The following is a 25,543-nucleotide window of genomic DNA, read 5'->3' as shown; positions in this document are numbered from 1 at the left end:
CGATACCTCTAGTTTTGTTCTTTTTTTTCAAGTTGCTATCACTATTCAGAATCTTTTGTGATTCCATACAAATTTTAAGATTCTTTGCTCTACTTCTGTGAAAAATGCTATTGCTACTTTATAGAGATTGAATTAAATCTGTAGATTGCTTTGTGTAGTATGGACATTTTAACAATATGTGTTATTCCAACCCGTGAGCATGGAATGTCTTTCCATTTGTATCATCTTCAATTATTTTCATCAATGTTTTATACTTTTCAGATTACAGGTCTTTCACCTCCTTGGTTAAATTTATTCCTAGGTATTTTATTCTTTTTGGCACAACTGTAAATGGGACTTTTTTTTAAATTTCTCTTTCTGCTGCTTCATTATTAGTGTATAGAAACACAAGGTATTTCTGTATAGTGATTTTGTATCTTGCAATTTTACTTATTTCATTTATCACTTCTGGTAGGTTTTTTTGTTTGTTTTGTTTTGTTTTTTTTAAGTCTTTAGGATTTCCTGTACACAGTACTATATTATCTGCTAAGAGTGTTTTACTTCTTCCTTACCCATTTGGATGCCTTTTATTTCTCTTTCTTATGTGACCGCTGTGGCTAGGACTTCCCAGTACTATGTTTAATAAAAGTAGTGAGAGTGGGCATTCTTTTCTTGTTCCTGATCTTAGGGGAAAAGCTCTCAGTTTTTCACCATTGAGTATGATGGTAGCTGTGGGTTTTTCATATATGGCCTTTATTACATTAAGGTATGTTCCCTCTGAACCTACTATGTTGAAGACTTTTATCATGAATGGATGTTGTGCTTTGTCAGGTATTTTTTCTGCATCTATTGAAAATGATAATATGATTTTTATCCTTTCTCTCATTGATTTATCACATTGATTGATTTATGAATATTGAACCACCCTTACATCCCAGGAATAAATCCACTTGATCATGGTGAATGCTTTTTTTTCTCCCATGGGAAATTATTTTTTAATTTATTGTTGGATTTGCTTGCTAATATTTTGTTGAGGATTTTTGCATCTATGTTCATCAGGGATACTAGTCTGTAGTTCTTTTTGTAGTGTCTTTATCTGGTTTTGGTATCAGGGTAATTCTGTCCTCCTCGAATGGATTTGGAAGCTCTCCATCCTCCTCTGTTTTTTTGAAATAGTATAATAAGAATAGGTATTAACTCTTTAAATATTTGGTAGAATTCACCTGAGAAGCTGTCTGGTCCTAGACTTTTGTCTCTTTGCCTCCTGAATCTGGATTTGTTTCCTTCTCCAGATTTGAGAAGTTTTCAGCTATTATTTCTTCAAATAACTTTTCTGCCCCCTTTTCTTTCTTTTCTCCTTCTGGGATCCCTAATAGGGCAAATGTTATTATGCTTGATGGTGTCACTGGGTTCCCTAAGTCCATTTTTATTTTTTATTATTTTTTTCTCTCTCCTGTTCAACTTGATTGCTTTTTGTTACTCTGTCCTCCAGATTGCTGATCCATTCTTCTGCTTCTTCTAGTGTACTGTTTATTCCATCTAATGGGTTTTTTTGTTTGTTTGTTTGTTTTGTTTTTTAGAGAGAGAGGGTGGAAAGGAGGGAGGGAGGGCGAGCAGTGAGGAGGGGCAGAGGGAAAAGGAGTGAGAATCTTAAGCAGGCTCCACACCCAGCATGGAGCCCAACACGGGGCTCAGTCTCACAACCCTAAGATCATGACCTGAGCTGAAATCAAGGTTCAGATACTTAACCGACTGAGCCACCCAGGCACTCCCCATCTAGTGTATTTTTAATTTCAGTTATTGAGTTCTTCATCTCTGTTTGGTTCTTTATGTTTTGTCTCATTCTTAAGGGTCTCATTGAGGTCCTCCACTCTTTTCTCCAGTCCAGTGAATATATTTATGACCATTACTTTAAATTCTCTATGGGGTATGTTACTTATCTCTGTTTTTTTAACTCTCTTGCTATGGTTTTGTTCTTTCATTTGGGACATATTCCTCTGTCTCCTCATTTTGTCTGACTCTCTGTGTCTGTTTCTGTGTTAGGAATGTCAGCTACATCTATTACTCTTGAAAGTAGTGGCCTGATGAAGATGTCCTTTAGTGCCTTGAAGTGCAGTGTCCCCTCTTCACCAGAACCTCGAACTTCAGGGGTGTCTCCTATGTGTGTTGTGTGCACTCTGCTGTTGTGCCTGAGCTGCATTATGCTGTCAGTCCAGTCACCTGCAATGGCTGTCTCTTTGCCTGTTGTGAACAGGGTTTGGTCCCTATGTTGTTAGTGGGCCAGTCTGAACCTGTCCTGGACTTGAGTCAGACCAGGTGTTTTCTAGAGAGGCAGTAGCACCAAACTATGGGTGTTTCCCTGAGAAGCTTTCATTGGTGGGTGGGGCCTGCAGTCATACCAGATGTCTGCCCCCAGCCCACTGCTGGGGCTGTAGTTGGACTGCTGTGTGTGGTTATCTTCCACTCTCCCCTGGGCAGGAGTCACTCTGGAGTGGTGCAGACCCCTGTTGGGAGTGCTTACACACTGCCAGGCTTGTGGCATGGCTTTGAATGGGCTCTGACCAAGGGTGTATTGTAAGGGGCATATCTGCAGGATAATTCAGAGTGGGGCATGTGGTGTTAACAAATGCATGGGTCTACTGTGGCAGGGAACCTAGACCTGCTTTATAAAACCCCTGCTGCAGGGCTGAGACCTGATTGGCAGAAAACAGCTGGGGCAGGGAAAAGCAATATTAACTGGGTATGCCCAGGTCTGCTTGTGGAAGGAGACCTGAGCAGAGGCCTGGCTGGAGGGGGCATGTCCTCAAGAGAACAAGGGGTGGGGTGCACTGTTAGCAAGTTAGGTGGAGAGTTAGGCATGATGATGGTTTCCACAGGTGTCTGTGTGTCGGGGGCTGGGGTGGGGGGCAGGCAATAGTACTTTCCAGCTCCTTTATTTCTGGAGAAGTCTCCCAGCGATCCCTGCCCCTCCAGCACATGCTCTGAGATTAGTAAGCAAATCTCCCTCATATACCCCAGGCACTTTTCAAACTACTGCTTGTGTGCTCTATCTCAGCAGGGCTGTTTTTATGCTGTCTCTTTTAGGGCATGGACTCAGTTTCCTCTCACCTTTCTGGCTCTCCCAGAGAGGAGCCCGCTGATTTTTAAAGTTTCAGGTGTTAAGTCTTTCTGATTGTAAGAACTTATGAAAATATGCCCCTCTGGTTTCCAAAGCCATGTTGTAGGGATTCTTCTTTCCTGTGCAAGTTCCCTGTGCCTGGGGTGCCTAGTGTAATAGTCTTTTTCTCTACCCTCTCCACACCCACAGTGTCCCTCCATCCCTCCTGCATACAGTATCATGGGTCTGTTTAGTTCCCAACCATGTCTCTGTCTTTCCTAGCCTCTTCAATGTGGCACCCTCTCCTCATTTAGCTGTGGAGAGTCTGTTCTGCCAATCTTCAAGTCATCTTTCAGGTTATTTATACTGATGTGGGTATTATCTAGTTGTTCAGTGGGACAAGGTGAGCTTAGGATTCTCCTACTTCACCATCTTCCCCGGAGGTCCCTCTATTTTTAATTTTTTGAGGAATCTCCATACTGTTTTCCACAGTGACTGTACCAATTTACATTCCTACCAATGGTGCATGAAGGTTCCTTTTTCTCCACATCCTTACCAACACTTGCTGCTTCTTGTGTTTTTGATTTTAGCCATTCTCACAGGTGTGAGGTGATATCTTATTGTGGTTTTGATTTCCATTTCCCTGATGATTAGTGATATTGAGCATCTTTTCATGTGTGTATTTGCCATTTGTAGGTCTTCTTTGGAAAGGTGACTATTCAGGTCCTCTGCTCATTTTTAAATAGGACCATTTAGAGGATTTCTGGTGTTGAGTTGTAGAAGTTCTTTATATATTTGGAATATTAAGCCTTTACTGGATATGTCATTTGCAAGTATCTTCTCCGACTCAGTAGGTTGCATTTTTTTGTTTTGTTAATGGTTTCTTTCACTCTACAAAAGCTTTTTATTTTGATGTAGTCCCAATAGTTTATTTTTGCTTTTGTTTCACTTGCCATAGGAGACCTATCTATAAAAATGTTGTTAAGGCTGATATGTGAGAAATTACGGCCTGTGTTTTCTTCTAGGATTTTTACATTTTAGGTTTCGGGTCTCATATTTAGGTCTTTAATTCACTGGTGAGTTTATTTTTGTGTATGGTGTTAGAAAGTGGTCCAATTTTCCCAACACCATTTATTGAAGAGACTGTTTTCTTCACTGTATATTTATGCCTCCTTTGTCATAGATTAATTTACCATAGAAGTGTGGGTTTATTTGAAGGCTCTCTATTCTGTTCCCTTGACCTATATGTCTGTTTTTGTGCCAGTACTATTTTGAAAACTATAGGTTTGTTGTATATCCTGAAATCTGGAATTATAAAACTAGCTTTTTCTTTCTCAAGACTGCTTTGGGTATTCAAGGTCTTCTGTGGTTCCACACACATTTTATTTGTTCTAGTTTTGTGAAAAATGCTGTTGGTATTTTGATGGGAGTTGCACTGAATCTGTAGAGTGCACTGGGTAGTATGGACATTTAAAAAATATTCTTCTAAATCATGAGCATGGAATATATTTCCATTTGTGTCATCTTCAATTTCTTTCAATATTTTATAGTTTTCAGGATATAGGTCTTTCACCTCCTTGATTAAGTTTATTCCTAGGTATTTTATTCTTTTTGGCACCATTATAAATGGAATTGTTTTCTTAATTTCTTCTGCTACTTCGTTATTAGTGTATAGAAGTGCTACTGATTTCTGATTATTACTTTTGTATCCTCCCACTTTACTGAATTCATTTATTACTTCTGGTAGTGTTTGGTAGAGTCTTTAGGATTTTCTATGTATAGTAGTATGTCATCTGCAAATAGTGACAGTTCAACTTCTTTACCAGTACGGATGCCCATTTCTTTTACTTCACTGACTGCTTGCCTAGGACTATGTTGAATAAAACTGGGAAAAGTGGATATCCTTGTCTCATCCTTGTCTTGTTCCTGATCTTAGAGGAAAAACTCTGTTTTTCCCCATCGAGTATGATGTTAGCTATGGGTTTGTTTGTTTTTTAAGATTTAGTTATTTTGAGAGAGAGAGCAGGGGAGGGACAGAGGGAGAGTCTCAAGCAGAGAGCCTGATTTGAAGCTCAGTCTCATGATGCTGAGATCATGACCTGAGCCAGAATCAAGAGTCAGACGTTTAACCAACTGAGCCACCCAGATGCCCCAGCTGTGGGTTTTTCATATATGCCCTTTATTATGTTGAGATATGTTCCCTAATTTTTATCATGAATGGATGTTGAATTTTGTCAGATGCTTTTTTGCTTCTACTAAGATGATTCTATAATTTTTATCCTTTGTTTTGTTGATGTGGTTGATTGATTTGTGAATATTGAACCATTCTTGCATCCCTGAAGTAAACCCACTTGATTTTCATGAATGCTGCTTTTAATGTATTGTTGAATGTGTTTTACTAATACTTTGTTGAGGATTTTTATATATGTCCATCAAGGATACTGGCCTGTAGCTTTCCTTTTTTGTGGTGTCTTTGTCTATTTTGGATACAAGGCAATGCTGGCCTCATAGAATACATTTGGAAGCTTTCCTGTCTCTTTTATTTTTGTGGAATAGTTTGAGGAGAATATGTATTAACTCTTATTTAAATGTGTGGTAGAATTCATCTGTGACTCCCTCCACTCCTAGACCTCTATTTTATGGTAGTTTCTTGATTCCCAGTTCAATTTTGGTTACTAGTAATTTTGTTTCTAGAAATTATCCATTTTTTTCTAGGTTGTCCAATTTATTGGCATATAATATTTCATAGTATTCTCTTAATCACCTTTTCTCTCTGTGGTGTTAAGTCTTTCTTCTCTCTCACCAGATTTCCTTCATTTGGGTCCTTTTTTTTTTCTTGATGAGTTTGACTAAGCATTTATCATCTTTATCTTTCCAAAAAACCCAGCTCTTGGTTTCATTCATTCATTCATTCATTTTAGTCTCTATGTTATTTATTTCTGCCCTGATCTTTATTATTTCCATACCTCTACTCACCTTGGGCTTTGTTCTTCTTTTTTCTAATCTTTAGATGTAAGGTTAGATTGTTTATTTAGCCTTTTTCTTGTTTCTTGAGGCCAGCCTGTACACTGTATTTCCCTCTTAGAACTGTTTTCACTGCATTCCAAAGATTTTGGACTATATGTTTTCATTTTCATTTGTCTCCATGTAATTTTTTACTTCTTTTTTGATTGCTTCACTGACCCATTGTTTTTTGGCTTCCATGTGTTTGTTTTTTGGCTTCCATGTGTTTGTTTTTTAGCTTCCATGTGTTTGTTTTTTCCAGTGTTTTTCTTGGGATTTATTCCCCATTTCATCCCATTGTGGTCAGAAAAGATACATAGTATGATTTTAATCTTAAATTTGTTGAGACTTGTTTCATGACCTAACATGTGATCTATTTTGGAAAATGTTGCATGTGCACTTGAATGCATATGGGGCACCTGGGTGGTTCAGTTAGTTAAACATCTGTCTTTGGCTCAGGTCATGATCTCAGGGTCCTGGGATCGAGCCCCGCATCGGGCTCCCTGCTTAGTGGGGAGTCTGCTTCTCCCTTTCCCTCTGCCCCTCCCCCCACTTGTGCACGCTTGTGCGCTCTCTTTCTAATAAATAATTTTTTTTAAAAAGAAAAGAATATGTATTCTCTTGTTTTGGGATGGATATTCTGTATATATCTGTTATGTCCATCTGGTTTGAAGTGTCATTCAAAGACACTTGTCTTTATTGATTTTTCTGCCTGGATAATCTATCCATTGATGTGAGTGGAGTGTTAAAAGTCCCCTACTATTATTGTATTACCATCAATTTCTCTCTTTATGTTCGTTAACATTTGCTCTATGTATTTAAGTGCTCCAGTGCTGGGTGTATAGATATTTGCAATTGTCATATCCTCTTTTTGCATGGATCCCTTTATCATTATGGGATGCCCTTGTCCCTTGTTAAAAGTTTTTGTTTTCAAGTCTATTGTCTAAGTATTGCCTGCCCCAGTTTTGGGGGTTTTTTCCTTTGATTTGCATGGTAAATGTTTTTCCATCCCCTTCACTTTCACTCTGTATGTCTTTAGGTCTGAGGTGAGTCTCTTATAGGCAGCATATAGTTGGTCTTGTTTTTTTATCCATTGTGCCACACAGTGCCTTTTTACTGGAGCATTTAAGCCATTTACATTTAAAGTAACTGACAGGTATGAACTTATTGCCACTTTGTTATTTGTTTTCTGGTTTTTGTAGCTCTTCTGTTTCTTGTTCTCTTTTCTCGTGATTGATGAGTTTCTAGTGTTATGTTTGGCTTCTCTCTATTTTTTTGTGTATCTATTACAGGTTTTGGATTTGTGGTTACCAAGAGGTTAATATATAACATCCTAAGTAAATACCAGTCTATATTAATCTGATGGTCATTTAAATTCAAACACATTCTTAAAAAAAAAAAAAACTTTTTTCGCCCCTTCTCTTCCCTTTTTACTCCCTTCTCCATATTTTATGTATATCCTGTTATATATCTTTTTATTCATATTTTATTACATCTCATCTGACCATCTCTTTTTCACTTAAACAAGTCCATTTAGTTTCACAGGGGAGGGGTGTGGGGGGAATGGGTTGGCCTCGTGATGGATATTAAGGAGGGCACATATTGCAATGAGCACTGAGTATTATAAGCAAACAATGAATCATGAAACACTACATCAAAAACTAATGAAGTACTGTATGGTGACTAACATAATAAAATAAATTAATTAATTAAAAAAAAAGAAGTCCCTTTAACATTTCTTATGAGGCTTAGTGTGCTAAACTCCTTTATCTTTTGTCTGGGAAACTCTCTCTCCTTCAAACCTGAATCATAACCTTGCCAGGTAGAGTATTTTTGGTTACAGGTTTTTTCCTTTCAGCACTTTGAATATATCATGCCACTCCATTCTGGCCTGCAAAATGTCTGCTGAAAAACTCAGCTTATAGTCTTACAGGTTTTCCTTTGTAGGTAACTTTGCTTCTCTCGCTGCTTTTAAAATTCTCTTTATCTTTACCTTTGACATTTTAATTATGTGTCATGGTGTGGACCTCATTGAGTTCATCTTATTTGAAATGTTCTATGCTTCTTGGACCTAGATGTCTATTTCCTTCCCTAGGTTAGGGAAGTTTTCAGCTATTACTTCTTCAGATAAGTTTCCTACCCCTTTTTCTCTCCCTTCGTCTGCAGGGACTCTTATAATGCAAATGTTTGTTTGCTTGATGCTGAGATCCCTTAACCTACTGGTTTCTTTTTTTTTTTTTTTATTCTTTTTCTTTTGCTGTTCAGTTTGTTTGCTTTCCATTACCCTGTCTTCCAGCTCACTGGTACATTCTTCTGCATCCGATATCTGTTGATTCCCTCTACTTTGTTTTTTTTAGTTATTGTGTTCAATTCTGATCCTTTTTTGTATTTTCTTTCTCTTTATTGAAGTCCTCACTGAATTCTTCTCCTCTTCCCTCCAGCCCAGTGAGCATGTTTATGTTCATTACTTTAAAATCTTTATTAGGCATCATAAAGATTATCTCCATTTTACTTAGTTCTTTTTCTCAGGTTTTGTCCTGTTCTTTATTTTGGAGCATATTCTTCCATTTGTCTATTTTGCTTAACTTTCTGTGTTTGTTTCTGTGGATTAGGTAGAACAGTTACTTCTCCTAAACTTGAAGGAATCATCTTGTATATGGTCATCCTCTGGGTAGACTGTGTGTACTTGGCGACCTTTGCTGGTTGGCTTGAGCTGTGGCTGGCATGGGCTGTGGGTTCCAGTGCTTTCCACGTAGCAGGCACCCTGCCTGGACAGCTAGATGAAGTGGATGCAGGCCAGAGTGTCCCGGGATTCTGTGCACTGAGGGCACCCTGGCAGCTGAAGCTAAAAAGGGTGTAAGCTGGGGTATCCTGGTGCTCTTCACACTGAGGGCAACCTGACCAGCTAGCTGAAGATGAAGTGGGTGCAAGCCAGGGTGCCCCAGCAGGGCAGCTAGAGCTGAGGCAGTGTGTGGGCTGGGAGGTCCCTGAGCTCTCTGTCCAGAGGCTGCCCTGGCAGGATAGCTGAAACTAAAGTGGGTATAAGCCAGGGGGACCTGGGGCTCTCAGCACAGAAGGCACATTGGCAGGCTAGCTGAAGCCAAAGTGAATGTAAACTGGGATGTTCCAGGACTCTTGGCACAGAGGATGCACTGAAGGAGTAAATGGAGTTGAGGCAGGGTATATAGGCCAGCAGGTTCTGGGGCGTTCTCGGCAGGGGGCACCCTAGCAGGACAGTAGAAGCTAAAGTGGGCATGGGATGGTGTGGTCCCTGAGCTGTCTACACAAACTATGTCCTGACAGGACAGCTGAAGCAGTTGCAAGACAGTTTGTCCCAGAGCTCTCCACACTGAGGGCAACCTGGCAGGACAGCTGTAGCTGAATTAGGTGCAAGCTGGGATGTCTCTGGGTACTCAGTGCAGGGGGTTCCCTGGCCAGGCAACCGGAGCCAAGACCAGTGTCGGCAAGAGTGTTCTGGGGTGCTCTGTACAGGGGGTGCCCTGGTTGGATGACTGGAACTGATAGAGGCATGGGCTGGGGGTTCCTGGGGTACTTCATGACAAGGGTACCGTGGCAGGGCTGTTGGGTCTCAAGCAGATGTCAGCCAAAAGGTTCTGGAGCACTCTACATTGGGGGCACCCTAGCAAGCCATCTGAAGCCAAAGTGGTGTGGGCCTCTTGAGTGTTCTGGGGTGCTTTCTGCCTGTGACTTTGTCATGAAGGCTAGAGCTGTAGTGAGTGCTAACCAACGGTGTCCCAGTGTGCACTGCCCTGTGGCCATCTTGGTGGGCTGGCTGGTACTGGTGTGGGTTAGGGGTCCAGGGCTCACCAAGGCAGCAGGCCAGTAGGCCACCGGGACTGTGCAACATTCTGTGCTGTCAAGGTGTGTGGGAAGGGCAGTGAGTGTAGACTGTGTTTATCAGCCCCTCCCACCTGCAGAGCACTCCAGCAGTACCCCTACCGTTTGGCAGAGTTCTAGACCTGGTTTTTTAATAGGCTAGATGTTCTTTTAAACCACGGCTTTTTTTTTTTCTGTGCCCCAGCATCTGAGGCTGGTGTTTGCCTAGGGGACCTGGAGCTTGCTAAGGTGGCCAAGCCAGCTATGGGGACCGGACCCGGATCTGGTCTGTGCTTTTAAGGTGGAGGGAGAGCATAAACTGTGTTGTTCTCCAGTCTCTTTGACCCAGAGAGTGTTCCCACAGCTTTTTGACCACTCGGTGGAGTTCAAGGGCTGGCTCTTTTATATGCTAGTCACTCTTTTAAACCATCGTTTTTTTCTATGCCGAGTTTGTGAAGAATCTGTTCCGGGTGCTTCAGTACTTTCCCTCCCCACTGCCATTCCCAGCATGGGGTATTAGGGCCCCCTTCCTTGCCTATCTCTTACTGATCTCTTTTGTTATGCGGCAGCTGTTCAGTCAGCGCCTAGTTCTTCTTCAGGAGGAACTGTTCTATAAATAGGTTTAACTTGGTGTGTTCCCTGGAGGAGGGGCATTCAGAGTCTTTCTTTGTTGCCATCTTGGACCAGAACCTCCAAGTCTGAGCTTTCATACCATGCCAGTGACAGGCTTAGGCTCCAGGGCACCTGGTCAGTAGTAATGCTCTGGAGTGGTCACAGGCTGGTCCACTCTACTGATGATGTTGTGGACCCAGGTCTCTCAGTTTGCCTGGATACCCCTTGCACTGGCACAGAAATGACAGCTCCCCTTTTGCAGATTCTTGAACCCAGCTTATTACAGCTGCAAGCACTACCTGGAGCCTGCCTGATCAGCTTCAGTAGGTCCTGTACCACTTCCCAGTTCTCCCTAGGGAAGGAGTCAGAACAGCGGCAGCATATCTACCCTGGGCAGAACCCACAGTGGTATCCAAAGACGGAAGCATGGCCAAAGCTCCGGTCTCTGTCAGGCCCAGGCCTCGTGGACTGTCGTTGAAGCCTTGCAGAGAGGTGTGTCCACTCCAGAGTCACTGACAGTGACCATGTAGGAGAACACCACATGCGACAATATTCAGTCTCAAAGATATTTCCTAGGACTCATCTCTTTCCATTCTCATTTACCCAAGCCTAAATCATCATCAGAGTAACAGTCAGTGGTAGGCTCTATCTGGCTCCTTGTAGAATTTGCTGGGACCTGCTCAACGTCCCCCTCCAGCTCTGAATATGAGACAAGTGCCCAATAACACCTTTGAATGGTCTCCGTCTGCTCTGTCCTTGCCATTTCTTGCTGGTTCCTTATGTCCCACCTGCCCTCTGTGGTCCATCTCCTGTACTAAACATGGATCCTCAACTGTGTGACAGCTCCAGGACACCACTCAGTTTTGTCAGTTAATGTGGGCCTGTTGTCTGCTAAACTCTTCTCAGTAATTTCACTTGGCTCCAGTTAGCATCCAGGCTGTGAACAGATCACTTTTTTTTTTTATTAACATATAATGTATTATTTTTTTCAGGGGTACAGGTCTGTGACTCATCAGTCTTACACAATTCACAGGGATCACCATAGCACATACCCTCCCCAATGTCCATCACCCAGCCCCCCATCCTTCCCACCCCCCCACCACTCCAGCAACCCTCAGTTTGTTTCCTGAGATTAAGAGTCTCTTATGGTTTGTCTCCCTCTCTGGTTTTGTTTCATTTTTCCCTCCCTTCCACTATGATCCTCTGTCTTGTTTCTCAAAATCCTCATGTTAGTGAGATCATATGATACTTATCTTTCTCTGACTGACTTATTTCGCTTACCATAATACCCCCAGTTCCATCCACATCATTGCAAATGGCAAGATTTCATTTTTTTTATGGCTACATAATATTACAGTGTGTGTGTGTGTGTGTGTGTGTGTATGTATACGTGTATACCACATCTTCTTTATCCATTCATCTGTTGATGGATACCTAGGCTCTTTCCATAGTTTGGCTATTGTGGACATTGCTGCTATAAACACTGGGGTGCATGTGCCCCTTCGGATCCCTACATTTGTATCTTTGGGGTAAATACCCAGTAGTGCAATTGCTGGGTTGTAGGGTAGCTCTATTTTCAACCTTTTGAGGAACCTCCATACTGTTTTCCAGAGTAGTTGCACCAGCTTGCATTCCCACCAACAGTGTAGGAGGGTTCCCCTTTATCTGCATCCTGACTAACATCTATTGTTTCCTGACTTGTTAATTTTAGCCATTCTGACTGGTGTGAAGTGGTATCTCATTGAGGTTTTGATTTGGATTTCCCTGATGCCGAGTGATGTTGAGCACTTTTTCATGTGTCTGTGGGCCATCTGGATGTCTTCTTTGCAGAAATGTCTGTTAATGTCTTCTGCCCATTTCTTGATTGGATTAGTTGTTCTTTGGGTGTTGAGTTTGAAAAGTTTTTTATTTTATTTATTATGTTATATCACCATACACTCATTAGTTTTTGATGTAGTGTTCCATGATTCACTGTTTGTGTATAACACCCAGTGCTCAATGCAATACGTGCCCTCCTTAATACCCATCACCAGACTAACCCAGCCCCCTTCCCCCCTCCCTTCTAAAACCCTGTTTGTTTCTCAGAGTCCAGAGTCTCTCATGGTTCGTCTCCCCCTCCGATACCCCCCCCTTCATTTTTCCCTTCCTTCTCCTAATGTCCTCCATGCTATTCCTTATGTTCCACAAATAAGTGAAACCATATGATAATTGACTTTCTCTGCTTGACTTATTTCACTTAGCATGATCTCCTCCAGTTCCATCCATGTTGATGCAAAAGGTGGGTATTCATCCTTTCTGATGGCTGAGTAATATTCCATTGTATATATGGACCACATCTTCTTTATCCATTCATCTGTTGAAGGGCATCTCAGCTTTTTCCACAGTTTGGCTATTGCAGACTTTGCTGCTATGAACGCTGGGGTGCATATGGCCCTTCTTTTCACTACATCTGTGTCTTTGTGGTAAATACCCAGTAGTGCAATTGTTGGGTCATAGGGTAGCTCTATTTTTAATTTTTTGAGGAACCTCCACACTGTTTTCCAAAGTGGCTGTCCCAACTTGCATTCCCACCAACAGTGTAAGAGGGTTCCCCTTTCTCCACAACCTCTCCAACATTTGTTGTTTCTTGCCTTGTCAATTTTTTCTATTCTAACTGGTGTAAGGTGGTATCTGAATGTGGTTTTGATTTGAATTTCCCTGATGGCTAATGATGATGAACATTTTTTTCATGTGTCTGTTAGCCATTTGTATGTCTTCTTTTGAGAAGTGTCTGTTCATGTCTTCTGCCCATTTTTTGACTTGATTATTTGTTTTTTGGGTGTTGGGTTTGAGAAGTTCTTTATAGATCTTGGATACCAGCCCTTTATCTGTAGTGTCGTTTGCAAATATCTTCTCCCATTCTGTTGGTTGCCTCTTTGTTTTGTTGACTGTTTCCTTTGCTGTGCAGAAGCTTTTTATCTTGATGAAGTCCCAAAAGTTCATTTTTGGTTTTGTTTCACTAGCCTTTGGAGATGTATCTTGAAAGAAGCTGCTGTGGCCGATGTCGAAGAGGTTACTGCCTATGTTCTCCTCTAGGATTTTGATGGATTCCTGTCTCACATTGAGGTCTTTCACCCATTTTGAGCTTATCTTTGTGTATGGTGTTAGAGAACGGCCAAGTTTCATTCTTCTGTATATAGCTGTCTAGTTTTCGCAGCACCATTTATTGAAAAGACTGTCTTTTTTCCATTGCATGTTTTTTCCTGCTTTGTCGAAGATTATTTGACCATAGAGTTGAGGGTCCATATCTGGGCTCGCTATTCTGTTCCATTGGTCTATATGTCTATTTTTGTGCCAGTACCATGCTGTCTTGGTGATCACTGCTTTGTAATATAGACTTGAAATCAGGCAACGTGATGCCCCCAGCTTAGTTTTTCTTTTTCAACATTTCCTTGGCAATTCAGGGTCTTTTCTGATTCCATACAAATTTTTAGCATTGTTTGTTCCAGCACTTTGAAAAATGTCATTGGAACTTTGATTGGGATGGCATTGAAGGTATAGATTGCTCTGGGTAGCACAGACATTTTAACAATGTTTATTCTTCTGATCCATGAGCATGGAATGTTTTTCCAACTTTTTGTGTCTTTGGTTTCTTTCATGAGTGTTCTGTAGTTCCTAGAGTATAGATCCTTTAGTAACTCTTTGGTTAGGTTTATTCTGAGGGATCTTATGGTTTTTAGTGCTATTGTAAATGGAATCATTTCTCTAATTTTTTTCTAGAGATGCATTGTTAGTGTATAAGAAAGCAACTGATTTCTGTGCATTGATTTTGTATCCTGCCACATTACTGAATTGCTGTATGAGTTCTAGTAATTTGGGGGTGGAGTCTTTGCGTTTTCCACATAAAGTAGCATGTCATCTGTGAAGAGAGAGTTTGACTTCTTTGCAAATTTGAATACACATTATTTCTTTTTGTTGTCTGATTGCTCTTGCCAGGACTTCTAGTACTATGTTGAACATTAGTGGCAAGAGTGGGCATCCTTGATGCGTTCCTGATCTTAAGGGACAGGCTCTCATCTTTTCCCCATTGAGGATGATATTTGCTGTGGGTTTTTCATAGATGGATTTTATGAATTTGAGGAATGTTCCCTCTGTCCTATACTCTGAAGAGTTTTAATCAGGAAAGGATGCTATATTTTGTCAAATGCTTTTTCTGCATAAATTGAGAAGACCATATGGTTCTTTTCTCTCCTCTTATTAATGTGTTTTATCACATTGACTGATTTGCGAATGTTGAACCACCCTTGCCTTCTGGGGATAAATCCCACTTGGTCTTGGTGGATGATCCTTTTAATGTTAGGATTTTTTTTTTGAGAATTTTGGAATCCATATTCACCAGGAATATCAGTCTGAAATTCTCCTTTTTGATGGGGTATTTGCCTGGTTTGGTGATTAAGGTAATGCTGGCCTCATAGAATGAGTCTGGAAGCTTTCCTTCTGTTTCTATTTTTTTAAACAGCTTCAGGAGAATAGATATTATTTCTTCTTTGAATGTTTGGTAGAATTCCCCAGGGAATCCATCAGGCCCTGGACTCTTGGGAGGTTTTTGATCACAGCTTCAATCTCATTACTGGTTATTGGTCTGTTCAGATTGTCAATTTCTTCCTGGTTCAATCATGGCAGTTTATAGGTTTCCTGGAAGGCATTCATTTCTTCCAGGTTGCTTAATTTATTGGCATATAGTTGTGGATAATAATTTCTAATAATTGTTTCTATTTCCTTGGTGTTAGTCATGATGTCCCCCCTTTCATTCACAATTTTATTAATTTGGGTCCTTTCTCTTTTCTTTTGGATAAGTCTGGCCAGTGGTTTATCGATCTTATTAATTCTTTCAAAGAACCAGCTTCTAGTTTCGTTGATCTGATCTACTATATTTCTGGTTTCTAATTCATTGATCTCTGCTCTAATCTTAATTATTTCTCTTCTAATGCATGGCTTAGGCATCATTTTGTTGCTTTTTCTCTAGTTCTTTAAGGTGTAAAGTTAGTTGGTGAATTCGGGATTTTTCTTTTTTCTTTTTTTTTTTGAGTGAGGCTTGGATGGCTATGTATTTCCCCTTAGGACCCCCTTTGCAGTATCCCATAGGTTTTGGACTGATGTGTTTTCATTCTCATTGGTTCCATGAATTAAGTTCTTTGATTTCTTGGTTGACCCAAACATTACCGAGCAGAGTGGTCTTTAGCTTCCAAGTGTTTGAATTTCTTCCAAATTTATTCTTGTGATTGAGTTCCAGTAATGGTCTGAGAATATGCAGGGAATAATCTCAATCTTTTAGTATCGGTCAAGACCTGATTTGTGACCCAGTATGTGGTCTATTCTGGAGAAAGTTTCATGTGCACTTGAGAAGAATGAGTATTCTGTTGTTTTAGGATGGAATGTTCTGTATATATCTATGAGGTCCATCTGGCCCAGTGTGTCATTCAAAGGTCTTGTTTCTTTGTTGATTTTCTGCTTAGATGATCTGTCTATTGCTGAGAGTGGAGTATTGAGGTCTCCTACAATTAATGTATTGTTATCAGTATGACTCCATTTGGTTAACAGTTGGCTTATGTAGATGTCTTCTCCCATGCTGGGGGCATAGGTATTTACAATTGTTACATCTTCTTGTTGGATAGACCCTTTAAGAATTGATATAGTGTCCTTCTGTGTGTCTAACTACAGTCTTTAGCTTAAAATCTAATTTTCTGATGTAAGAATTGCTACCCCAGCTTTCTTTTGAGGTTTGTTGGCATGGAAGATGGATCTCCATCCCTTCACTTTCAGTCTGGATGTATCTTTAGGTTCAAAATGAGTCTCTTGTAGACAGCATATGGATGGGTCCTGTCTTTTTATCCAATCTGCACCCTGTGCCGTTTTATGGGAATATTTAGGCCATTCATTTTGAGAGTGATTATTGAAAGATATGAATTTATTGTCATCATGTTGCCTGTGAAGACCTTGTTTCTATAGATTGTCTCTGTAAATTTCTGTTCTATATCACTCGGGGTCTTTCTCCCTTTATAGAACCCCCCCTTAATATTTCTTCCAGGGCTGGCTTAGTGGTCCCATATACTTTCAGTTAGATTTTGGATACTAGCCCTTTATCTGATATGTCATTTGCAAATATCTTCTTCCCATTCTTTCTGTTGTCTTTTGGTTTTGTTGACTGTTTCCTTTGTTCTGCAAAAGCTTTTAATCTTGATGAAGTCCCAATAGTTCATTTTTGCCCTTGCTTTTCTTGCCTTTGGCAATGTTTCTAGGAAGAAGTTCCTGTGGCTGAGGTCGAAGAGGCTGCTGCCTGTGCTCCTCAGAGATTTTGAAGGATTCCTGTCTCACATTTAGGTCTTTCATCAATTTTGAGTTTATTTTTGTGTGTGGTGTAAGAAAATGGTCTAGGTTCATTTTTCTACATGTGGCTGTCCAATGTTCCCAACACCATTTGTTGAAGAGACTGTCTTTTTTCCATTGGACAGTCTTTCCTGCTTTGTCGAAGGTGAGTTGACCATAGAGTTGAGGGTCCATTTCTGGGCTCTCTACTCTGTTCCATTGATCCATGTGTCTGTTTTTGTGCCAGTACCATACTGTCTTGATGATGACAGCTTTGTAATAGAGCTTCAAGTCCAGAACCGTGATGCCACCAGCTTTGCTTTTCTTTTTCAAGATTCCTCTGGCTATTCGGGGTTTTTTTCTGGTTGCATACAAATTTTAGGATTATTTGTTCCATTTCTTTAAAAAAGTTGATGGTATTTTGATAGGGATTGCATTAAATGTGTAGACTGCTCTAGGTAGCATAGACATTTCACAATATTTCTTCTTCCAATCCATGAGCATGGAACGTTTTTCCATTTCTTTGTGTCTTCCTCAATTTCTTTCATGAGTATTCTACAATTTCCTGAGTACAGATCCTTTGCCTCTTTGGTTAGATTTATTCCTAGGTATTTTATGATTTGGGGTGCAATTGTAAATGGGATTGACTCCTTCTTTTGTCTTGTTGTTTGTGTATAGAAATGCAACTGATATCTGTGCATTGATTTTATATCCTGCCACTTTACTGAATTCCTGTTATGAGTTCTAGCAATTTTGGGGTGGAGTCTTTTGGGTTTTCCACACAGAGTATCATACCATCTGCAAAGAGTGAGAGTTTGACTTCTTCTTTGCCGATTCGGATGCCTTTGATTTCTTTTTGTTGTCTGATTGCTGTGGCTAGGACTTCTAGTACTATGTTGAATAGCAGTGGTGATAGTGGGCATCCCTGCCATATCCCTGACCTTAGGGGGAAAGCTCTCCATTTTTCCCCATTGAGAATGATATTCGCTCTAGGTTTTTCATAGATGGCTTTTATGATATTGAGGTATGTACCCTCTATCCCTACACTGTGAAGAGTTTTAATCAAGAAAGGATGCTGTTCTTTGTCAAATGCTTTTGCTGCATCTATTGAGAGGATCATATTGTTCTTGTTCTTTCTTTTATTAATGTATTATATCACATTGATTGGTTTGCGGATGTTGAACCAACCTTGCAGCCCGGGAATAAATCCCACTTGGTCATGGTGAATAATCCTTTTAATGTACTGTTGGATCCTGTTGGCTAGTATTTTGGTGAGAATTTTTGCATCCATGTTCATCAGGGACATTGGTCTGTAATTCTTTTTGATGGGGTCTTTGTCTGGTTTTGGGATCAAGGTAATGCTGGCCTCATAAAATAAGTTTGGAAGTTTTCCTTCCATTTCTATTTTTTGGAACAGTTTCAGAAGAATAGGTATTAATTCTTCTTTAAATGTTTGGTAGAATTCCCCTGGGAAGCCATCTGGCCCTGGGCTCTTGTTTGTTGGGAGATTTTTGATTACTGCTTCAATTTCCTTACTGGTTATGGGTCTGTTCAGGATTTCTATTTCTTCCTGGTTCAGTTTTGGTAGTTTATACTTCTCTAGGAATGCATCCATTTCTTCCAGATTATCTAATTTGCTGGCATATAGTTACTCATAATATGTTCTTATAATTGTATTTCTTTGGTGTTGGTTGTGATCTCTCCTCTTTCGTTCATGATTTTATTTATTTGGGTCCTTTCTCTTTTCTTTTGATAAGTCTGGCCAGAGGTTTATCAATCTTATTAATTCTCTTAAAGAACCAGCTCCTAGTTTCATTGATCTGTTCTACTGTTTTTTTGGTTTCTATTTCATTGATTTCTGCTCTGATATTTATTATTTCTCTTCTCCTGCTGGATTTGGGCTTTATTTGCTGTTCTTTCTCCAGCTCCTTTAGATGTAGGGTTAGGTTGTGTATTTGAGACCTTTCTTGTTTCTTGAGAAAGGCTTGTATTGCTATATACTTTCCTTTTAGGACCGCCTTCACTGCACCCTAAAGATTTTGAACAGATGTGTTTTCATTTTCATTTGTTTCCATGCATTTTTTCAGTTCTTCTTTAATGTCCTGGTTGACCCATTCATTCTTCAGTAGGATGCTTTTTAGCCTCCAAGTATTTGAGTTCTTTCCGACTTTCCTCTTGTGATTGAGTTCTAGTTTCAAAGCACTGTGGTCTGAAAATATGCAGGGAATGATCCTGATCTTTTGGTACTGGTTGAGACCTGATTTGTGACCTAGGATGTGATCAACTCTGGAGAATGTTCCATGGGCACTAGAGAAGAATGTGTATTCTGTTGCTTTGGGATGGAATGTTCTGAATATATCTGTGAAGTCCATCTGGTCCAGTGTGTCATTTAAAGCCTTTATTTCCTTGTTGATGTTTTGCTTAGATGATCTGTCCATTTCAGTGAGGGGGGTGTTAAAGTCCCCTACTATTACTGTATTATTGTCAATGTGTTTCTTTGATGTTGTTATTAATTGGCTTATATAATTGGTTGCTCCCATGTTAAGGGCATGGATATTTGTAATTGTTAGATCTTGTTGGATAGACTGTTTAAGTAGGATATAGTGTCCTTCGTCACCTCTTATTATATATAGCCTTTGGCTTAAAATCTAATTTGTCTGATATAAGGATTGCCACCCCAGCTTTCTTTTGATGGCCATTAGCATGGTAAATAATTTTCCACCCCCTCACTTTCAATCTGGAGGTGTCTTTGGGTCTATAATGAGTCTCTTGGAGACAGCATATCAGTTGGTCTTGTTTTTCTTTCCAATCTGATACCCTGTGTCTTTTGATTGGGGAATTTAGACCATTTACATTCAGGGTAACTATTGAAAGATATGAATTTAGAGCCATTGTATTGCCCGTAAAGTGACTGTTACTGTATATTGTCTCTGTTCCTTTCTGGTCTATGTTACTTTTAAGTTCTCTCTTTGCTTAGAGGAACCCTTTCAATATTTCTTGTAGGGCTGGTTTGGTGTTTGCAAATTCTTTTCGTTTTTGTCTGTCCTAGAAGCTTTTTCTCTCTCCTATTTTCAGTGATAGCCTAGCTGGATATAGTATTCTTGGCTGCATATTTTTCTCATTTAGTGCTCTGAATATATCATGCCAGTCCTTGCTGGCCTGCCAGGTCTCTGTGGATAGGTCTGTTGCCAATTTAATGTTTCTACCATTATAGGTTACAGACCTCTTTTCCCCGAGCTTCTTTCAGGATTTTCTCTTTGTCTCTGAGACTTGTAAGTTTTACTATTAGATGTCAGGGTGTTGACCTATTTTTATTGATTTTGAGGGGGGTTCTCTGTGCCTCCTGATTTTGATGCCTGTTTCCTTCCCCAAATTAAAAAAGTTCTCCACTATAATTTGCTCCAATATACCTTCTGCCCCTCCTTCTCTCTTTCTTCTTCTTCTGGGATCCCAATTATTCTAATATTTCACTTTATGGTATCACTTCTTTCGAATTCTGCCCTCGTGATCCAGTAGTTTCTCTTTTTCTCAGCTCCTTTATTCTCCATCATTTGGTCTTCTATATCACTAATTCTCTCTTTTGCCTTATTTATCCTAGCAGTTAGAGCCTCCACTTTTGATTGCACCTCATTAATAGCCTTTTTGATTTTGACTTGGTTAGATTTTAGTTCTTTTTTTTTTCCAGAAAGGGATTTTCTAGTATCTTCTATGCTTTTTTCAAGCCCAGGGAGTATCTTTAAAATCATCATTCTGAACTCTAGTTCCAACACCGTTCTAATGTCCGTATTGATTAGGTCCCTGGCGTCTGTACTGCCTCTTGTTCTTTTTCTTGAGGTGAGTTTTTCCATCTTGTCATTTTGTCCAGAGGAAAATGGATGAATGGGGGGGGGAAGAAAGGGAAAAAAGTAAAAAAGAATATCATCAGGCTGGTGAATAGAACAGAGCCACACACTAGATTTTGGGTGTATTTTGGTCTGTTCGAAGAAACTGCCTCCCAAATTTTTAAAGAAAGACATATATATACAAAAATAAGGATAAGTACAATGAAGATATGGACTATGACTGTAAAGATGAAAAGTAAAAAAGATTTTTAAAAAGGAATTGATAAATTGGTTGGGAAAAAAAAAATGTGATCAGGCAGGAGAGTAGAACAAAGCCATACAATAGAGATTTAGGGTATATTTTGGTCAGAAGAAACTGTATCCCAAAATTTTAAAGAGAGAAAAGCTTGTGTGTGTGTGTGTGTGTGTGTGTGTGTATAAGGTTAAATACAATGAAGGGATAGGATATCACTCTAAAAATGAAAATTAAAGATTTTAGAAAAAGGAATTGATAAGAGGTTGGTTGAAAAAGGGAAAAAGAACAATTCAATAAAAATAGAAAATTAAAAAAATTAACTTTGAAAAACTAAAGAATCATGGGGGGAAAAGCCATGAATTCTATGTCCTGTATTCCCCTAGTGCTGGAGTTCTGCCATTCTCATTGATTGGTAAACTTGGTCTTGGTGGGCTGTTCTTGCTGATCTTCTGGGGGAGGGGCCTGTTCCCATGGTTCCCAAATGTCTTTGCTGGAGGCAGAACTGCCCCGCCCTTGCCAGGTCTGGACTAAGTAATCTGCTCGGGTTTGCTCTCAGGAGCTTTTGTTCCCTGCAAGCTTTCCGTATAGCTTTGGAGGACGAGAGTGAAAATGGCGGCCTCCCAGTCTCCATCCCGGAGGAGCCGAGAACTCGGGGCCCCACTCCTCAGTGCGCCCCCAGAGAAAAGCAGTCAGTCACTCCCATCTCCCCGGTCTCCAGCCACACTCACCCGGCCTGTGATCTATCTCTGGCACACGATCCCGTGTGGAGTCTCCAAATCCAGCAGATCCCTGCCGTGTGCTCCCGTGCCACTCCTCCTGGGGGAGGGAGAGTCTCCCTGGATCTGCCACTTGTTGGGTCCCTGCTGGAAGAGCAGTGGCCGGACTGTGCCGCGGATCACAGTTTATGGCCACCCTGAGCTGAGAGCCTGCTCCTCGGTTCTGTCTCTGCAGCCGGCTTCCCCGCTCCTATACCTGGGAGCTCTGCCGCACTCAGGCACCCCCGGTCTTTCTGTGACCCTGAGACCACACTGTCCCAGCAAGGGTTCCACCCCCTGCTTAGCCACTGGAGCAACATCCCTTAGTGGAGTTGACTTCTAAAAGTTCTGACTTTGTGCCCCATTGCTCTATCACTTGCTGGTAGCGGCTGACCAAGGCCCCCTCCCCCGCCGTCTATCCTCCCGAATATCGCCTTGGATTCACTTCTCTGCACATCCTACCTTCCAGAAAGTGGTCACTTTTCTGTTCAGAGGGTTGCTGCTATTTTCTTTGATCTCCTGTTGAGTTCATAGGTGTTCAGAATGGTTTGAACCATTACCTATCTAGCTGAATTCCTGGAACCAGACGAAATTTAGGTCTCCTACTCCTCTGCCATCTTGCTCTTCCCCACCCCAGATCACCCTTTTTTGGGTTCGTTATTTCTTAAATGATACCATCATCATCCTAGGTAATATCTTTCCATCTCTTTCCTCCTAGACCTCTTCTAGCCCTTAAAATACATCCATCTGGTATTTCATCACAGAGGGAATTCCTATACCTTTCCTGTAACTTCTGAATTCATCTACATAAATCATTGGGTTTATTTGGTTTTAAAATTCTGGATTGTGTTTCTCCTGGGGCTGGTTCCCAAGATCCCTTTTTGGAAGTGTAAGAGCATCTTTCATCTCTAATGGTCTTTTATGTCCAGCCGGCTCCAGCATTGCTATGGACCATTCCTTAAACCCTTTCTGACCCCTGTCCTCATGGGCACACTACTGCTATCAGCCTCAGGCCTCAGTGGTACCCTCTTAGCCAACCAGCATCTTCCTCTGGTCTATTATCACATCACTGTGATTCCCTTAATTCCTTACCTTATACCCATCTTCACCCCTTACTCTGTCTTCAGCAGGTAAGACTGACCTTTAGAGGAACCTCCAAAACGCTCACCAAATATTGCCAATTGCAATTTCTTAGCAGAGCCTTCTTTCCTGGCAATTTGTCATTACCCCTGATCTACAAAGGAGCAGCTCGTAGTTTAAAATTCAGCTTGTAGAACTTTTGTGATTGGCGTACACTGATGTTTTTATTTTTTTCTTTTATTTGAATGACTTCAGAGGGGCTTTGTGCTTTTTACATGCTCAACATGTTCCCAACAATTTCCTATATTCTTTTATCTGGCCAATTTTATTGATTTGTATTAACGAGATCGATATCTATAACCAGTTCCAGTCCTGGTAACACCTGCCAAATCTTTTGCCCAGACCTTCTAAGTTCTCCTTTGTCCCTCCCTACTAACCTCTAGATTTGTGGCATCATCTAATGGAGTATCCTTAACTCTTTGCTCAATATGCTCATCCTTCTTTGAGACCTATCTTTCAGTGAGAAATCTTCCTCCAAAACTCAACTACCCTAATGATTCTAACCCATATATGAACATCTCTGATCATTACATTTGATTTTCTATTAAATCATTCTCCATTTTGAGTCCTAATACAAGTCTGGGAGAATGAGTTAAATGTTTTTCTCTGTTTCTAAATAAAAAAGACCATAGAAAGAACTAAAAATAGTTCAACTTCAGTGTTCCACATGTTATTGGTTTGTTGTACAATTCTTTATTTTTAGTTTCCAAAGAAAGGAATTTCTCACCCTTTATCTACCTTTTGCAGTTGTGTATAAGGACATATACTCATTCACCATAAACACTTCTAATAACAATCCTATCTCACCTTCCAAATAGGCCCTATTTCCCCACACACTCATACAAGTTACTAGCATAGATATATAAATCAGTTTGTACATGCTTTGGGGGAAGTTTTTTATATTTGAAATAAAAACATGTTAAAGTAGCTACAATCAAATTGTTTTTGCTAACAGAGCTTAATCAAAACATGGACAAAAACCTAAAATAATTTATGCCAAATTTGCCACTCTTGCAGTTACCTGGTTTGCTGGGAGTAGTAGCTAGGAACCTAAGTTTTAGTATTACTTTTCTGTTGTTGGGCACATAGACCAATTACTTATAAAAGCTGATATTCAATTACAAATGGAAGTGATGACCTCTTTTTAATAAAGACCTGGTGGCTTTTATTGAAATGCACAAAATCTACATGCATGCCTATATGGTTTTTGTTTTTTAACCTCAGGAAATCAATGTGTTGACAGTCGCCTTGGTCAACCAAGACCGAGAGAACAATATTGAAAAAAGAAGCCAAGGCTTAAAATCAGAGAAAGAAGCTCTGCTAATTGGTAAGGAAATTGTTTTCCTCATCCTTTGTCTTAAATAATATTAAAATAATTCACCTCGAACCTGTTAACAATTGAAACAGCTTTGCCTTCTGGTCAGAAGTGAGATTAACTTCGTCAAGATTATATTATACTTACATTTCAAATTAGGGACAAACTAAGGGGTTTTGCTCTTTTGTAACCATGTATATTAGTTGGCTGTACAACATAAAACTGATTACAAGACTACGGATTAATTTGCATGTCACATGTTACAAATCTGAATTCCAAAATTTGGACACATAGCTTCCAACTGAAGGCCAGGTTGCGTCCAGTCCAAAAGTTCCAAATCAAGCCAGATCCCCAGACTCAAGAGAGGCTGCATCCTGAGGTCATCCCTGTAATGCTGATGATATAGGGACATCTGGACTACCACTGCTAGACTAATCCAGGCTTCCCTGCCCAAGTTTGGATCCATTTAACCAACATAAATAAAACAAGCTGGCCACAAAGGAAGGGGAAAGGAAGAAAAAATTTACTGTTCTTTATTTGCCCCACAAAATACATCTAGGTTGTCATTTTTCTTGGCGGGGGGTGGTCTGGACCAGAGTCAAAGCTCTAACTGGTCTCTTTTTGAGAGTCCTCATGAGCAGATCCAGAAGTAGTACTTATTCTCACAAGGAAGAGTTCTTGATGAGGTTATGTTGGTGACATGCCTGGGACTCCACTTTAAAAGCTGGTATGTTTAAGGGCTGTCTCCAAAGTCCTCTCTAGAGAAGGAGAAGTTGTCCTCCTCACTCTGTGATGCACAGCATTCATTCAAGCTATGCCTTGGCACTGACCCTGGTGTGGGGTTCCAAGTTTAAATTGGCTCCTCCTTGGCACAGTTAAGAGTGAAGAATGAGGCTGTTGTACATGTGAGACAAATTGTTCTTCTATAGTTGGTATTCTGGCAGAAGTAACACCTGGTTACATTTTCTAAATAATGCATGCACTCACCTCAAAATGACAGGTACACCAGGGCCTGTAGAAGCTGGCAGAGGAGGAATTAAATTCAAGATAGTCCAAACTTCATCCATCATATATAGATTTTTCAACTACAGGGTTATTGAATATGACATCAACTTAGAGATACTCCAAGGAAAACCAATTATTTTTTTTCTCTCTGATGATATACAGCTGTAATAACGTGCCATGCACAAAGTTTCATAAGACATGCTGATGTGTTATCAGTTCCAGGAACCCAAAATGAACCTGTATGTAGTTGGCAACTGGATTTTTCTTCTATTGGAAAATGTGTCAAACCCTGACAACTGTTTCTCTTTTGCTCAGTGTGACAAAGTTGTGATCTCCCCCATGATTTTGGGGTATGAACAATACAGACCACTTGAAGCT

General features: G+C 40.3%; 1 protein-coding gene across 6 annotated transcripts in view; it reads left to right on the top strand.

Annotated features, from left to right (window-relative positions):
- Positions 1-25,543, top strand: part of ENOX1 (ecto-NOX disulfide-thiol exchanger 1) — a 555,783-nt gene that overhangs the window by 509,925 nt on the left and 20,315 nt on the right. For all 6 annotated transcript variants that reach the window (XM_027591387.2, XM_027591386.2, XM_027591388.2 and 3 more), the window contains one exon: positions 24,070-24,172. In XM_027591387.2, the coding sequence (XP_027447188.1) occupies positions 24,070-24,172 (103 nt within the window). The remainder of the gene's footprint in view (positions 1-24,069; positions 24,173-25,543) is intronic.

The sequence above is a fragment of the Zalophus californianus genome, chromosome 3, assembly GCF_009762305.2.
Source record: "Zalophus californianus isolate mZalCal1 chromosome 3, mZalCal1.pri.v2, whole genome shotgun sequence".
NCBI lineage: Eukaryota > Metazoa > Chordata > Mammalia > Carnivora > Otariidae > Zalophus > Zalophus californianus.
This window is presented reverse-complemented; position numbering and strand designations above follow the sequence as displayed.